Raw genomic sequence first — 16,287 nt, 5'->3', positions numbered from 1 at the left:
GTCAGATGTATATTTTGCAAATATTTTCTCCCACTCTGTTGGCTGTCTTTTAACTCTGTTAATTGTTTCTTTTGCTGTGCAGAAGCTCTTTAGTTTGATATAATCCCATTTGTTTATTTTTCCTTTGGTTGTCCGTGCTTTTGGGGTCGTATTCATGAAGTCTGTGTCCAGCCCCACTTCCTGAAGTGTCTCTCCTATGTTTTCTTTAAGAAGTTTAATTGTTTCAGGGTGTATATTTAATTCTTTAATCCATTAGGCGTAACTTTTTAAGAAGCCTCCACGTGGCCATGCCCTGCTGCCTCCCGCAGCAGCGTGGCAGCTTCTCAGCACTCCCAGCACACTTGGTGCGGATCACCTTTTGATTTAGTCACTCTCATGAGTGTGTGGTGGTCTCTCCTGGTGGCTTTATTTTGCACTTCCCCAGTGACTCGTGATGTTGACCGTCTTCTCAAGTGCTTATTTGCCATTTATAGGTCTTCCCTGGTGAAATGTCTATGCAAGTCTTTTGCTCACTTTTAATTTATGTTGTTTATTTTATTATTGTTAAGTTTGAGAATATTTAATGTACTTTGGATACAAATCCTTTATCAGATATATGCTTTTCAAAGATTTTCTCCAGTGGAGCTGCAGCCACCAAAACAGAAACAAATGATCCAAAAGTCACATTGTTGGTGGGCCAGCCTGGTGGCGCACGTCGTGCTTGGGAGCGTGGCAGCGCTCCCGCCGAGGGTTCGGATCCCATGTGGAGACCGGTTCCCGTTCACTGGCTGAGCGTGGTGCGGGCGCAACACCGAGGGTTGCGATCCCGTTGCCGGTCAGTAAAAAAGACAAAAAGGAAAAAAAAAAAAGTCACATTGTTGGTGAAATAGGAAGGCAACTTTGTTCAGGCCTCAGGACACATCAAACTAGGCCTCCTCCCAGGTAAACGTTAAGGAGATGACCAGACTAAAACCATCTCAAAGACTCAGATTTACTGAGGGGGTTTTAAAGAGGAAACACAACATGGGATATGAAAAGCAGGAGGGAGGGGGACGTGCAAGGGGCCAGGTGCAAGGTCTCGCCAAGGCTCCATCTGGTTTCTGTTCTTGTCCTTGAGGTTATCTTAGGGTCACTGTAGAATTTTGATTTGCTTCAGGGTGGAATCAACATACCCTTATTGACATCTTCCTGGTTTCTTACACTCTGGATAGTGCTTGTCATGGCAAATCTGCAGATCCAGGCTGACTGGAGAACAACTTTACGTTTATGTAAATAATGTTATCTGGGCCATAACCAAGGTTCAAAATATCAAATAATTGTAGGAAAAGAGGGAACTCAGAGAAATGCATGCCAAGAAAGACATTTAAAAAAAAAAGTAAAAGATGACCAGTAAGGGGATCTTAACCCTTGACTTGGTGTTGTCAACACCACACTCTCCCAAGTGAGCCACGGGCCGGCCATCCCTATATAGGGATCTGAACACGTGGTCTTGGTGTTATCAGCACCACACTCTCCCAAGTGAGCCACAACCCTAAAGACTGTTTTTAAAAAAAGTTTCCTGCAGCCCAGGTGGTTTTAGGTCCCATCATGGCTTCAGTCCTGCTCACTCCAACAGTAATTCCAAGTTCACCTTTTTAAGCAACTAGTTTTACACATGGCTGGCCCTTCACACCTCCACCAGCAGTGCATGAGGGCTCTGGTTTCTCCACATCTTTACCAACACTTGTTACTTTATTTTTCACTGTGGCCACCCTCATGAGCGTGAAATGCTAACTCACTGAGGTTTTGTTTTATATTTCCCTCTGTCCAGTGATGTTGAGCATCTTCTCAAGTGCTTGTTGGCCATTCGTCTGTCCTCTTTGAAGAAATATCTATTTAAGTTATTTGCCCAATTGCAAATTAGGTTGCTGTCTTTTTTTATTGAGTTGTAAGTGTTCTTTACATATTCTGGATCCTAGATCCTTCTTAAAAATATGATTGCAAATATTTTCTTCCATTCTCTCGGTCTTATTACATTCTTTTCTTTCTTTTTTTTTTTTCATACTACATTCTTGATAATGTCCTCCAAACAAAAGTTTTAAAATTCGAGGAAGACTAATTTATATATACATTTTTTTCGTTTGGTTGTTCCTGCTTTTCATGCCACATCTAGGAATTCATTGCCAAATTTAAGGTCATGAAGATTTATCCTATGATTTCTTCTAAGAGTTTTATAGTTATAGCTCTTCAACTTAGGTTGCTGATTAATTATGAATTACTTTTTTAAAATATGGTGTAAAATAGAGGTCCAATGTCATTCTTCTGCATGTGACTATCCGGTTGTTCCAGTACCATTTCTTGAAAAGGCTGTTCTTTCCTCATTGGATAGTCTTGTCACCCTTGTCAAATATCAGTTGACCACAGGCATATTGTATGATTTCTGAACCCTAAATTCTATTTCATGGATCTTTATGTGTGTCCTTATGCCAGTACCATAGAGTCTTGATTACGATTCCTTTTGGTAAGTTTTGAAATCAGGAAATGTGACTCCTACTTTATTCTTTTTTTGAAGACTGTTTTGGCTATTCTGAGTCCCTTGCAATTCCATGTGAATTTTAGAACCAGCTTGTCAATGTCTACAAAGAAGCCAGTGGCATTCTGACAGTGATCGTGTTGAATCTGTAGATCAATATTGGGAGCATTGTCATTTAACAGTATCAGGTTTTCTGATCCATGAACAGGAGATGTTTTTTCACTTATTTAGAGCATCAATTTCTTTCAGCAATGTTGTGTAGTTTTGAAAGTACAGGTTTTGTGCTCCTTTTGTTAAATGTATTCCTAAGTATTCTTTTTAATGCTGCTGTAAATACAATTTTTTACTTAATTTTATTTTGGCATTGTTCATTGGAAGTGCATAGAAATACAATTGATATTTGTATATTGATCTTGTATCCTGAAGCTTAGCTAAACTCGTTTTTTAGGTCTAAGAGTTTTTTAGTGCATTCCTTAGGATTTTCCAGGTAAAAGTAGTGTCATCTGTGAATATAGATAGTTTTACTTCTTCCTTTCCAGTCTGGATGACTTTTATGTCTTTTTTCTGTCTCATTGCTCTGGCTAGAACCCCCAGTACAATCTTGAACAGAAGCAGCAAGAGCACAGCCAGCCAGTTAGCTCGGTTGGTTAGAGCACAGCGTCACAACACCAAGGTCCCGGGTTTGGGTCCCCATACCGGCCAGCTGCAGTGCAGGGGGTAAAAGAAAAAGGTAGTAAAAGCAGACATCCTTGTCCTGTTCCTGACCTTAGGGAGAAAGCATCCAGTCTTTCACCATCAAGTGTGATGTTGGCTGTGAGGTTATGTTAGATGCCCTTATATGATTGACGAAGTGCCACCTATTTTTAGTTTACTGAATGTTTGCATCACAAAGAGCTGTTAGATTTTGTAAGTGCTCTATCTGCATCTATTTAAATGATCTTTCTGTTTTTATTTTTTATTCTCCTGATATCATGTATTCCATCAATTGATTTTTGGATGTTAAACCACCTTTGCATTCCTGGAATAAATCCCACTTAGTCATGGGGTATAATTCCTTCGCTATGTTGCTGGATTTGGTTTGCCAGTATTTTATTGAGGACTCTTGTGCTTATATTTATAAGATATTGGTCTATAGTTTTCTTGTGATGTCTTTGTCTGGTTTTGGTTTCAAAAGAATATTGGTTTCATAGAATGGGTTGGGAAGCCTTTCCTCCTTTCTGGTTTCTGGAAGTGTGGAAAGAATTTTTATTAATTCTTTAAGTGTTTGGTGGAATTCAGTGATGAAGCCATTTGGGCCTGGGATTTTTTGTGTGTGGGGGGGGGTAGTTTTCTGATTATTAATTCAATGTCTTCACTTGTTATAGGACTGCTCAGATTATTTCTTCTGGAAATTTATCCATTTCTAGGAAATGTCTTTCTAGAAATTTATCCAAAGCATCAAAATTATTTGATTTATCAACATACAGTTGTTGATATTATTCTTTTATAATTCTCTTTATTTTCTGTAAGGTCAGCAGTAATGTCACCATTTTCATTAACAATTCTTGAGCCTTCTCTCTTTTTTTCTTGGTCAATCTACATAAAGGTTTGGCAATTTGTTGATCTTCTCAAATAACACACTTTTTGTTTCCTTGATCTTCTCTATTGCTTTTCTAGTCTCTCTTTTATTAATTTCCACTCTCATCTTTAGATTTCCTTTCTTCTAGCTTTAACTTTACTTTGCTGTGTTTTTACAAGCTCCTTCAGGCTGAAGGTTGGATTACTGATCTGAGATCTCTCTTTTTCCTAACATTGGCATTTACAGCTGTAAGTTTTCCTCTGTACTGACTTTCATTATGGACAGCACAAGCAGGCAGAGAATCAACTAGAAAATAGGAAAACAAATACCACCATAAACCAACTAGACCTAACAGACATCAGTAGAACATTCCACCCAAAAACAGAATATAAGTTCTTCTAAAGTGCACATGTGCAAAGAAAAAAGGGAGATTTCTTGGCTCAAGTAGATAAACTCCAGAGAAGGTAGGGGATGCCCTGATCCAGGAATCCTCCCCGTGTGCTAGTGCCCCTGCCTCTTCCTCTTCCTCTGACACCACCTCTCCTCGTGCCCCACCTTTTCCTCTACCCTCGTCTCTTCTTCTGACCCCACATAGATTAGTCTGTTTTCGTTGCTTATAACAAGAAACTTGGAACTGGGTACTTTGTAAGAAAAGAAAATTTATTGCTTACAGTTTCTGAGGCTGGGAAGTCCAATGCCCAGGAAATACATTTGGTGAGGGTCTTGATGGTGGTGACAGTGACCCAGGCGTCGCACATGGCAGAAAGTTGCAGAGTAGAGAGAGGGAGATTCTCACAAGCTCCCCTTTTAAAGCCCTCAGAACCACACCCCTGGCCACCATTATTAATCCATTCACTACAGCTGGTCCTACCATCTAAATCTCCTCAAGGCCCCACCTTTAAATGACCATAATAGGACTTCCACCATCAACAGTTACAGTGGAGACTAAGCTTCAATAAGGAGGAGGGCATCTAATCTACAGCACCACCTCTTCCTCTTTCTGTGACCCCACCCCTTCCTCTTCCTCTGACCCCATCTCTTTCTCTTCCTCTGACCCCACCTCTTCCTCTGACCCCACCTCTTTCTCTTCCTCTGACCCCACCTCTTCCTCTGACCCCACCTCTTTCTCTTCCTCTGACCCCACCCCTTTCTCTTCCTCTGACCCCACTCCTTCCTCTTCCTCTGACCCCACCCCTTCCTCTTCCTCTGACCCCACTCCTTCCTCTTCCTTTGACCCCATCTCTTTCTCTTCCTCTGACCCCCCCTCTTCCTCTGACCCCACCTCTTTCTCTTCCTCTGACCCCACCTCTTTCTCTTCCTCTGACCCCACCTCTTTCTCTTCCTCTGACCCCACCTCTTTCTCTTCCTCTGACCCCACCTCTTTCTCTTCCTCTGACCCCACCTCTTTCTCTTCCTCTGACCCCACCTCTTTCTCTTCCTCTGACCCCACCTCTTTCTCTTCCTCTGACCCCACCTCTTTCTCTTCCTCTGACCCCACCTCTTTCTCTTCCTCTGACCCCACCTCTTTCTCTTCCTCTGACCCCACCTCTTTCTCTTCCTCTGACCCCACCTCTTTCTCTTCCTCTGACCCCACCTCTTTCTCTTCCTCTGACCCCACCTCTTTCTCTTCCTCTGACCCCACCTCTTTCTCTTCCTCTGACCCCACCTCTTTCTCTTCCTCTGACCCCACCTCTTTCTCTTCCACTGACCCCACCTCTTTCTCTTCCTCTGACCCCACCTCTTTCTCTTCCTCTGACCCTGCCTCTTCTTCTGACCCTACTTTTTCCTCTTCTTCTGACCCTACCTCTTCTCGGCTCTACCTCTTCCCCTGCCTCTGACCCAGCCTGTTCCTCTTCTTCCACCTCTTCTTCTGACCTTGCCTCCTCTCTTATCCCGCCTCTTCCTCTTCCTCTGACCACATCTCTTCCTCTTCCTCTGACCCCACCCATTCCTCTTTCTGTGAACCCACCTCTTTCTCTTCCTCTTCCTCTGCTTCTGTCTCTTCCTCTGATTCTGCCTCTTCTCTTACCCCACTTCTTCCTCTTCCTCTGACCACATCTCTTCCTCTTCTTCTGCCGCATCTCTTCTTGTGACCCTACCTCTTCTCTTACTCTGCCTCTTCCTCTGACCCTGCCTGTTCCTCTTCCTCTGACCCCACCCCTTCCTCTTCCTCTGCTTCTGTCTCTTCCTCTGATTCGACCTCTTCTCTTACCCCACTTCTTCCTCTTCCTCTGACCACATCTCTTCCTCTTCTTCTGCTGCATCTCTTCTTGTGACCCCACCTCTTCTCTTACTCTGCCTCTTCCTCTGACCCTGCCTCTTCTTCTTCCTCTGCCTCTGTCTCTTCCTCTGATTCTGCCTCTTTTCTTACCCCACCTCTTCCTCTGCCCCTTTCTATTCTTCTGACCCCACATGTATTACTCCATTTCTGTTGCTTATAGCAAAATACTTTGAGCTGGGTACTTTGTAAGAAAATGAAATTTATTGCTTACAGTTTCTGAGGCTGGGAAGTCCAGTGCCCAGGAAGCACATTTGGTGACAGCCTTGATGGTGGCAACAGTGACCCAGGGGTTTCATATGGCAAAAAGTTGCACAGTAGAGAGAGACTCTCATATGCTCTCCCTTTAAAGCTCTCAGAACCACACCCCTTGCCACCATTATTAATCCACTCATGGTCCAATCTAATCACCTGGTAAAGGCACCACCTTTCAATTACCATAATAGGATTTCCCACCCTCAACTGTTACAGTGGGGATTGAGTCTCAGTGAGGTTAGGGGGGCATCCAATCTACAACATCCCACCCCTCACCCCCCCAAAATCATGCTCTTTTCACAAACAAATACATTCATTTTGTCCCCAAAGTCTTAATTTGTTTCAACTCAAAGGCCCAAAGTTCAAAGTCCCATCTGTGAAATCAATACAAGTTATCTACTTCTAAGATACAATGGTGGGACAAACATAGGGTACGTATTCCTGTTTGAAAAGGGAGGAATAGGCCAAAAGAAGTAACAAGTCCCAAACAAGTCCAAAACCCAGCATGGCAGGCATTAAATCTCAAAGCTGGTGAATCACGTACCTTGACTCCATGTTCGACATCCTCTGCATGCTGGTGTGGGGTTGGGTCCCCAAGTCCTCAGGCAGCCCCACTTCTATGGCTTTCCTGGTCTCAGGCAATGCCTCAGCTCTCTCAGGCTAGTGTTGCACTTTGGTAGCTCCACAAGTCTGGCGTCTCCATGGCAGTCCTGCTCTCATGGCTTCACTAGGCATGGTGCTGACAGTGTTTCCCTATTACAACTCCGACCCTACATTTCCACCCAGCACTGCTCTAGTGAAGGCTTTCTTCAGTGACTCCACCACTGTGACAGAGCTCTTCCTGGGCCCCCAGGCTTTTCCATACATCCTTTGAAATCAGAGTGGAGGCTCCCAAGCCTTCCCAGCTGTGGCATTCTGCAAGCCTGGAGACCTAACACCACGTGGACACTGCCAAGACTTCTGGCTTGTATTATCCAAAGCTGGGGCCCAGCCACACCTGGGGACAATTTAGCCATGGCTGGAGCAGCCAAAGCCACTGAGGTGCTGGTGCTGGATGCAGCTTCCCAAGGTGACCCTGGACAGTGAGCCCATGGAGCCTATTCCCTGAGACCATTCTGTCTCCCTAGGCCTCTGGGCCTGTAATGGAAGATACAGCCTCCAAGATCTCTGAAATGGCTTTAAGGCCTTTTTTCCTTCTCTTGACAATCCCTCTCTTCTGTACACATTTCCTTAGCAAATGGTAGCTGGGCTACACCATTGAATTGTTCTCCTGAAAATGCTCTCGGCTTCTCTACCATATGGCCAGGCTGCAAATTTTCTAAATCATTATGCTCTGCTTCCCTTTTAAATTCTGGCTTTACATCATGATTTTTATGCCATAACTCAGCATAGGCTGTTACAAGTAGCCATGCAGCTTCCTGAATATTTTGCTGCTTAGAAATTGCTTCTGCCAAATACCCTGGATTAAAACTCTTAATTTCCAACTTCCACAAAGTCCTAGGACATGGACACAATGCACCCAAGTTTTTTGCCAGTTCACAGTAAGGATGATCTTTGCCCCAGTTTTCAATAAACTTCTTATTTCTGTCTGAGACCTCCTTAGAATGGTCTTTACAGTCCATATTCCCATAAGCATTGTGGTCACCACCATGTAACCAGTCTCTAAAACGTTCCTAGTCTCTGCTTGTTTTCTTGTCTTCTAAACTCCCATTAGCAGCTAGGCTTTTTCTAGCCTGCTCCTTTGAATTCTTCCAGCCTTTCCTCAGCACTCAGTTCCAAAGCTGCTTCCACATTTTCAAGTACTTGTTATAAGCAACACCCCACTTCTCTGGTGCCAGTTTTCTGTATTAGTCTGTTTCTGTTGCTTATAACAAAATACACACAACTGGGTATTCTATAAAGAAAATGAAATTTATTGCGTACAGTTTCTGAGACTGGGAAGTCCAAAGTCCAGGGAACACATTTGGTGAAGGTCTTGGTGGTGGTGACAGTGACCCAGGAGGTCTCACATGGCAGAAAGTTGTGGAGCAGAGAGAGAGTCTTACATGCTCCCTTTTAAAAGCCCCCAGAACCATGCCCCTCAACCACCATTATTAGCCTATTTGCTACATCATGGTCCTACAATCCAATCACCTCGTCAAGGCCCCACCTCTCAATGACCATAATAGGATTTCCCACCCTCTTAACAGTCACAGTGGGAACTAAGCTTCTATAAGGTTGGGGGTGGCACCCAGTCTATAGCAGCACCTCCTCCCCTGCCTCTGTCTCTTCTTCTGACCCTGCCTCTTCCTCTTCCTCTGGCCCCACCTCTTCCTTTGCCTCTGGCCACGCCTCTTCTTCTGGCCCCACCTCTTCCTCTGCCTCTGGCCATGCCTTTTCCTCTGGCCACGCCTCTTCCTCTGCCTCTGGCCACGCCTCTTCCTCTGGCCCCACCTCTTCCTCTGCCTCTGGCCATGCCTTTTCCTCTGGCCACGCCTCTTCCTCTGCCTCTGACCACGCCTCTTCCTCTGGCCACGCCTCTTCCTCTGCCTCTGGCCACGCCTCTTCCTCTGCCTCTGGCCACGCCTCTTCCTCTGGCCCCGCCTCTTCTTCTCACCCCATCATATCCTCTTCTTCTCACCCCATCATTTCCTCTTCTTCTGACCAGCTGATAAACGTGGGCTGTTAGTGAAATGTTTCTTCTTTTCCACCTGCAGGTGGCTGCCCCAGTCCCACGGGTTTTCCAGCAGCGCCAGTGGTTGCCTGACCCTGAGTCATGTGGACACGGCCAGTACTGGTCTGCCGGCTGGTGCTGCAACTTCTGTCCTGCCGGTGAGACCTGGGATCAGGCCAGAGTGGGGACTTGGGAGGCCTTTGGAGCAGAGCTGGAGGCTATTCTTGGTGGGAAGGGGGAGGGCTGGGGGCTTTGCTCAGTGCCTATCATATAGACCCCAGGCAGGTGTCCCTGCTCACTCCTCCTCCACCAGCACCCTCTGCTTGTCTGTAAAGAGCAGCAGAAACACTGACCCTACTAGACCATCTGGTTTTGAACACAGAGTATCCATTTCGGATCTGTCACCCACGTGGACACTGCTCTCTGCTCCCCAAGCGTTCGCCAGTCATGTACTGTGCCAGGTCCCAGAATTTAGGGATTGATTTTAAGATTGCTGTCTGGGTTGACTCAATTTTATATTGTGAATAGGTCTGTTTCAAAAAGGAAGTTTGTGTCACTGCTGTAGATGAAAAGTCCGTACTGATGATCATAAAGAGACAAGAGCCACAAACCAAGTATCACAAGATGTGTTAGCTTCGTTCATTTCAGACCTGCCTGTAAAAGTTGTTGATTTCCTCACACTTCCATCTCTATCTCCCTTTTCCCTTTTTCAATGTCCTGCTTCTGACAGTTGTACTGGGGAGAGAGTCAACCCGACTCTCTCATTAGGCCCTGAGTCTCTATTCTGGAGTGGACTTTGCATGTTCTGTGGTCCTCAGCCTCTGTGAGTGACCTTCGCACCATTGAAAAGAACACAGCGCCATGAGGGGTGCCCAGAATTCGGGATCACACCACAGTCCAGCCGGTTGCTACAGGCTGGGTTCAGGAGGGTAGGGGTGAATGTTCTGCTATGGAAGGTCTGGGAGGTGGGCTCACCTGTGTCCCACACTTGTAACTCCCACCCTCTGCAGAAGTAGATAAAGCACTGCACAACTTCCCGTCCCAAGCAATGATATCCACAAAGTCACGTATTCGCTGTGCTGGTTGATTTTTTTCCTACTGTATAATGAGGTAAATATGTATCTATTAATGTGAAAGGAAGTTCCTAGGACCACCTAAACTCTTCTAAGATCACAGTCCAGAGGCACATACCGAGGAGGCTGGTGGAGGGCTGGTGGGGTGGGAAAAGGTCCTGGGGAAGCCTTCTAGGAGAAAGCCCTGCCGGCCCTTAGGGAACATGCGTGAGGAAGCCCCTGCTGTCCAAGTGAAATGTTTACCAGATATTGGATGGAATGCGTGGACTTTTGTCTCAGATCTCAGGTCCCTTCAGAGGAAACCAGAATCACAACTCAGATGGGAGGAAGTTGGGCCCTGACACTTCAGACAGCCATCATGACTGTCATTTCCAACTGGGGCAGTTGGGTGGCCAGCCTGGGCTGGGGAGGCAGAGAGCTGTTCTTCCACTGACCACATGTGCACCCTCCATGGGCCTCACTTTCTGAGGTCAGAGGACCTTGGGATGTGTGTCATGCAGGTAACCAGAGCGCTTGAAGGCCACCAAAGCAGTTTGTCATTTAGTCGTTTCTAGGATGTCATAACAATCCAGAGACTATTTTGATCCTAAACTCCCAGACATAACTATTTCCATGTACTCAATTGAAGAGTGGGCTTCCTAGGACTGGGTGGACAGACAGCTCGACCCAGGAACACAGGTGCACCCTGGTGCAGGATCTGACCTCTGCCTGACCTCTCCCACAGGTGAGTATGTCGAAAAACACTGTGTGAGCCCCAGCACCCAGGGAAAGTGCAAGGAATGTGACCAAGGGACCTTCACGGCCTTCCCCAACGGCCTGGACTCCTGCTTTCTATGCTCCACCTGCCTCGAGAGTGAGTCACGTTCCTTGATGTTGAAACTGCAGCCCCTTGACCCAGCAGTGGCCAGGCTAGCAACATGCCCTAAAGAAGCCCCTAAAGTTGAGCCTTAAATATTTAGCCATAAGAATCTTCACTGTTTAGTTATGGAAACTTAGGAAAGGCAAGTGCCCATTAATCCAGCCTTTAATCAAAGAGAGGACAGCAGAGTCACAAAGCACAGTGCTTGGCAGGTGCTAGGAATAGGCTGGAGAACTTTTATCCCCGTAAGAAATTGTTCCCAACGTATGTTAAGAGTGAGCGCGCTGTGATGAAAAACGGAGTTGCACTCTGATCTGAAATTTGAAACAACGTTTTGTCATTTTTAACTATTTAATTCTTTTTTTTTTCTTTTTGTCTTTTTTCGTGTCCGGCAACGGATCGCAACCCTCAGTGTCGCGCCCGTACCGGACCGGGACCGGCAACGGGATTGCAACCCTCAGTGTTGCACCCGCACCTCGTTCAGCCAGTGAGCGGGAACCGGTCTGTATGTGGGATCCGAACCCTCAGCGGGAGCGCAGCCGCGCTCCCAAGCGGCGCACTGTAGCAGTGCACCACTGGGCCGGCCCGTTTAACTATTTAATTCTAATTGCAAATTAGTACATTCAAACCTGAAAACTTGGAAAACCCACCCACACAAAAACAGTAAGAAGATGAAATTTACCCCTCAGAGAATAAGCAACTTTTTTTTTTTTAAGATGACTGGTAAGTGGATCTCAACCCTTGGCTTGGTGTTGTCAGCACCACGCCCGCCCAAGTGAGCAAACCGGCCATCCCTATATGGGATCCGAACCCGTGGCCTTGGTGTTATCAGCACCACACTCTCCCGAGTGAGCCACGGGCCGGCCCTCACAAAGCATTTCAATCTTGATCATGAGAAGTCTGGCTGGTGAGTTTAACAAAGTGAACACCCCGAGCCCACGGGTCCTGCAATGACCCTCACAAAGGACGGCTTTAAGTGCATGAGAAGATGTTCGGATTCACTAGGGGCTTTTACAGAGCAAACACACACACAGATTACATACTGACAGGCTGCAGACGTGTGTAAACGCGTCAGAGGCCGTGGAAAGGGCCGTGTCAGAGAGCGGACCCTCGGTAGAGTGGTGAGTGTGTGCGTTGGGACCACCTTTCACAGAGGCCTACGGTGGCAGTGTGAGGCCATGCTTAGAAACGCTGAAGCGCAAGCCTCTGAGCCGGTACCCCGGGTCTAAATATTTATCCTGGAGACGTGTGTGTGAGCACGTGTGGGAATGTGCCTGTAGCGCTGTTGTTCAGGATTCAGCACCGGGGAACCCCTCGTGCACCTGCTATGGCTGGTTAAGTCCCCTACAGGGGACAGACTGTATTCCCACTGCAAGTGATGATGTAGGCCCACATGTATGCTTGAGGACGGGGTGCTCCACACGAGGCTGACCCCAGTCTCCCCTGGACTGCAGATGAAGAAATGGTGGCGGACTGCTCTCCAACCAGCGACCGGGTGTGCCAGTGCCGAACGGGCCACTTCTACCAGGACCTGGAGTCCTCTGAACTCTGCATCCCGTGTAGCAAGTAGGTGACATGGTGCTGGTGCCCTGGGTGTGGGTCAGAGGTGGCCTTGGACCTGGACCTGGACCTGGACCTGATGACCAGTAGGACCTGTGACTTACAACAGGTTCAACACCATAGGCGCCAGCCCAGAGAGACTTCTCAGCGCAGTCGAGTGCCCCTCTGATCTCCTGTCCCAAGTCCACAGAATCTCATCACGTCCCTCAGCTAGTTCATATTTGCACAAATTCTATTTCGCATGGTTCCTTTCTCTCTCCTAGAGTTTTCTGATCGGCCTTCCCTTTGTAATACATGACTTGCCGCTTTCAGACTTCACTTTTTCCAAGTCTCTATTGCCCTGTTTTTCATCCATCACAGAATGCTCTGTCCCTCGGTCCCCTGGACCACTGCTCTGAAGGTCTGCGCCAGCTGTCAGTCAGGGCCCTCCCTTCCCCGCCCTGCTGGGCCCTGCCCTCCATGCTCCCTGCTCGCAGCCGTCTCCCTCGAGTCTCTGCTGAAGCACATGCACCAAAACGCTGTAGCCAAGGGTGCGGGACGGAGACCGTGTCGTTGCCTATGACGAAGCCTGACTGGCTGGGTGCACAAGTCTGGGGGCTTCTCACCAGTGTCCTCCAGTGTCCAGAGGCCTCACCAGGGATGCTCCCGTGTAGGACCTACTGTGGCCTCGGGGGACACAGGACTTGCATGCCCAACATCTCCAAAGCTGGTTTCAGTCAACAGAAAGCAGAGCGGCAGGCTGGACAGGACTTTAGCCTCCTTAAACGGTATCTGGCCTGGAGATTTCTCCAGTGCTTTGTGACTCTGCAGTTTGGGGTCTCAGAATAAGCCTCGTTCATTCCCAGGACAGGGTGGGGAACCCAGATTATGGTAGGAAGCAAGGGACACATGAATGATTTTTAGAGAAATCTGTGGTTGTCGCCTTTAAGGAAGGTGTGGAGAGCTTGTAAGTTGCCAGGAAATCCTTCTTAGTCCCAGCCTTGCTGTTCAACGTTGTACGAGCGTGAGTACGCGCCTGTAATTTCCAGCAACTAGGGAGGAATTCCTAAATTCCTGAACGTTTATTAAAAGCAGCACAAATTCCTTTTTTTCTTCAGTCCATAGGCCTAGTAGCCCGGCTGTAAGTGCTCCCAACGAGCGTGAGTACGCGCCTGTAATTTCCAGCAACTAGGGAGGAATTCCTAAATTCCTGAACCCTTATTAAAAGCAGCAGAAATTCCTTTTTTTCTTCAGTCCATAGGCCTAGTAGCCCGGCTGTAAGTGCTCCCAGAAGAGAACAGGTGAGCACCTGTCATTGTTAGTAAGAATCTCAATGTCGATGTCTGAGATGCTGGTTTAGGGCAGTGACAGCTCTGTGGCTGTCTGTGGGCCCAGTCCCTTCATGGGGTCTCCAGCCACACCATGGCCCAGAGCCCACTTTGTGTTGGAGATGACAGGGTCCCAGGGCCCCAGAAGGTCTGGGCAGACAGAGGGGAACGCTGAGGATGTGTCTCTCCCCCCAGGTGTACCCAAGGGAGCATCGTCCTCCAAGAATGCAACTCCACTGCAGACACAATATGCAGCGTGACTGACCCAAGTAAGAGAAGATTTTTTTTTAAATATGTGTATTTTTCGTTTAGGTGAAATTTGCATAATATAATATTAACCATTTGAAAGTGAACAATTTAGTGGCACTTAATGCCACCACCTGTGTCTAGTTTCAAAACATTTACATCACCCCAAAAGAAATCTCTGCTCCCCAATCTCCCCTCCCCCAGCCCCTGACAGCCACCGTTCCACTTCCTGTCCCTGTGGATTCGCACAGTCTGGACAGTTTATATGACTGGAGCCACATGACATGACGCGTGGCCTTCTGTGACTGGCTCATCTCACTCTGCATCGTGTTTCTGAGGGTCATCCCCGTTGTAGCATGTGCTGGTGCTTCCTTCCTTTTTGTGGCTGAGTAATCATACATATACACACACACGCAGGGACTGCAAAAAGTTCATGGAAAAGTAGAATGAAGAGGTGACACCACACTTTCGTCAGCTTCTGAGTTTCCCTCGCACACGTGCTGTATTTTCTACTCATTCATCTGTTACTGTAATTTTTAAATTGTCTTTTGAAATAAATAAACCTGGGCTGGCCGGTGAGCTCAGTTGGTTAGAGCCTGGCTTACAACACCGAGGTCAAGGGTTCGGATCCCTGAACCAGCCAATTGCCCCAAAGAAAGACACACAAATAAACCAATACTCCTTTGAGTGAAGACCATTCAGTGGGGAAAGACGGGTCTCGTCAACAATCTGTCTTGGGAAAGCTGGACATCCACATGCAGAAGCATGAAGCTGGACCCTTACCTTGTACCAGTCACAAAAACGAGCTCAAAATGGGTCAAAGACCTAAATGTCAGCCCTACAACTATAAAACTCCTTAAAGAAAACGTGGAAATACCTGCCAGTCGTATTAGCCTGCTTTTGTGCTGCTGAAACAGAACACCCGAGACTGGGTAATTTATAAAGAACGGAGGTTTATTTGGCTTATGATTCTCAGCCTGCCGCTGCTGCCCTGCAGGAGGGGCCTGTCCTCCCTGCCCTCAGGTGTGCCAGCCTGAGACAGCCTCTCCTCCCTATCCCCTGTCCCCTGAGGGGCTTGGGCTCCAGGAAAGGCCAGGCCAGGCCGGAAGAGGCCAGCTCACCGGCCCTGTCCCTGGGGCTGGTGGTGTCCTCCACGCCAGTGAGCAGGGACGTTTGTTGGTTGGTTGGTTCTTTATCATGTGGCTGCTGGAAACGATGTCACTTCCTGACCTTACTGAGACGTTTTTTCTTTTTCCCACTTTTAGGTAGCAGAGAATGGCTGTATTGGCTTTTCCTCCTTCCACTTGTCGCGGCTCCTTTTCTCATTGTCTACTACTGCTGTATAAGAGAACGACAGGTCTGGCGTGTGGGCGTCCCTCTAATGGATGAAGTACAGGTGCGGGGACCAGAGGACGGGGCGTTGGGGTGAGGCTGGCCCTGTCCCCGCCAGCGCGAGAGCTGCATCAGCTCTCGGGAGTTTGTTTCAATGGGGGTCCCGTCCACAAGGGGACTGTGGGCTCAGCCTTCCTCGCCTTTCTCAGCGATGAGGGTCTTTGTTTTCTTAGGCTCTTTAGGAGAGTCTCTGTTTCTCCAGGGAGACCGCACCCTCTGCGCTGTCCTGGGACACACACCCTGTGCTCACGGTTGAGCCATAAACAGGCTCACTGGTTTTAGTCTCTTCTAAAGGGGGGCACATCTCTGAAGATTTGGACCTTTGCATCTCAAAGTACTTTTTAGAGAGCTCTCGTCCTAAACAATGTCCTACTGGCAGCTATGGGCAGATCAAATTTTAAAAGGACACAAGGGCGTATACTGAGTCGGCCTAGGTCTCCCTTAACAAAATGAAAGCATAGGGTCAGACTTAGAGCAGAAGTTAGAATCCACACCCACCTGGGCTCTCTCTACCTCCAACTCTGTGTCCCAGACCCCCCTCAAAATCTGATTCTATTTCTTCAGCAAATTCCTTATACTCTTAAAACGGCTCCAGCTTCCCCAAAACTCCCTTAA

At 47.4% G+C, this 16,287-nt stretch overlaps 1 protein-coding gene across 1 annotated transcript in view; it reads left to right on the top strand.

Moving 5' to 3' along the window:
- The window catches only part of LOC103599972 (tumor necrosis factor receptor superfamily member 23-like), an 18,439-nt gene extending 2,498 nt beyond the window's left edge, over window positions 1-15,941 (top strand). Inside the window, exons 2-6 of the mRNA XM_008584189.1 lie at window positions 9,279-9,393; window positions 11,033-11,161; window positions 12,622-12,733; window positions 14,230-14,303; window positions 15,546-15,941. Of these exons, the coding sequence (XP_008582411.1) occupies window positions 9,279-9,393; window positions 11,033-11,161; window positions 12,622-12,733; window positions 14,230-14,303; window positions 15,546-15,709 (594 nt within the window). The 3' untranslated portion in view covers window positions 15,710-15,941. The remainder of the gene's footprint in view (window positions 1-9,278; window positions 9,394-11,032; window positions 11,162-12,621; window positions 12,734-14,229; window positions 14,304-15,545) is intronic.
- The last annotated feature ends 346 nt before the right edge of the window (window positions 15,942-16,287 follow it).

This window comes from Galeopterus variegatus, unplaced genomic scaffold (genome assembly GCF_000696425.1).
Source record: "Galeopterus variegatus unplaced genomic scaffold, G_variegatus-3.0.2 Scaffold3170, whole genome shotgun sequence".
Classification (NCBI taxonomy): Eukaryota; Metazoa; Chordata; class Mammalia; order Dermoptera; family Cynocephalidae; genus Galeopterus; species Galeopterus variegatus.
This window is presented reverse-complemented; position numbering and strand designations above follow the sequence as displayed.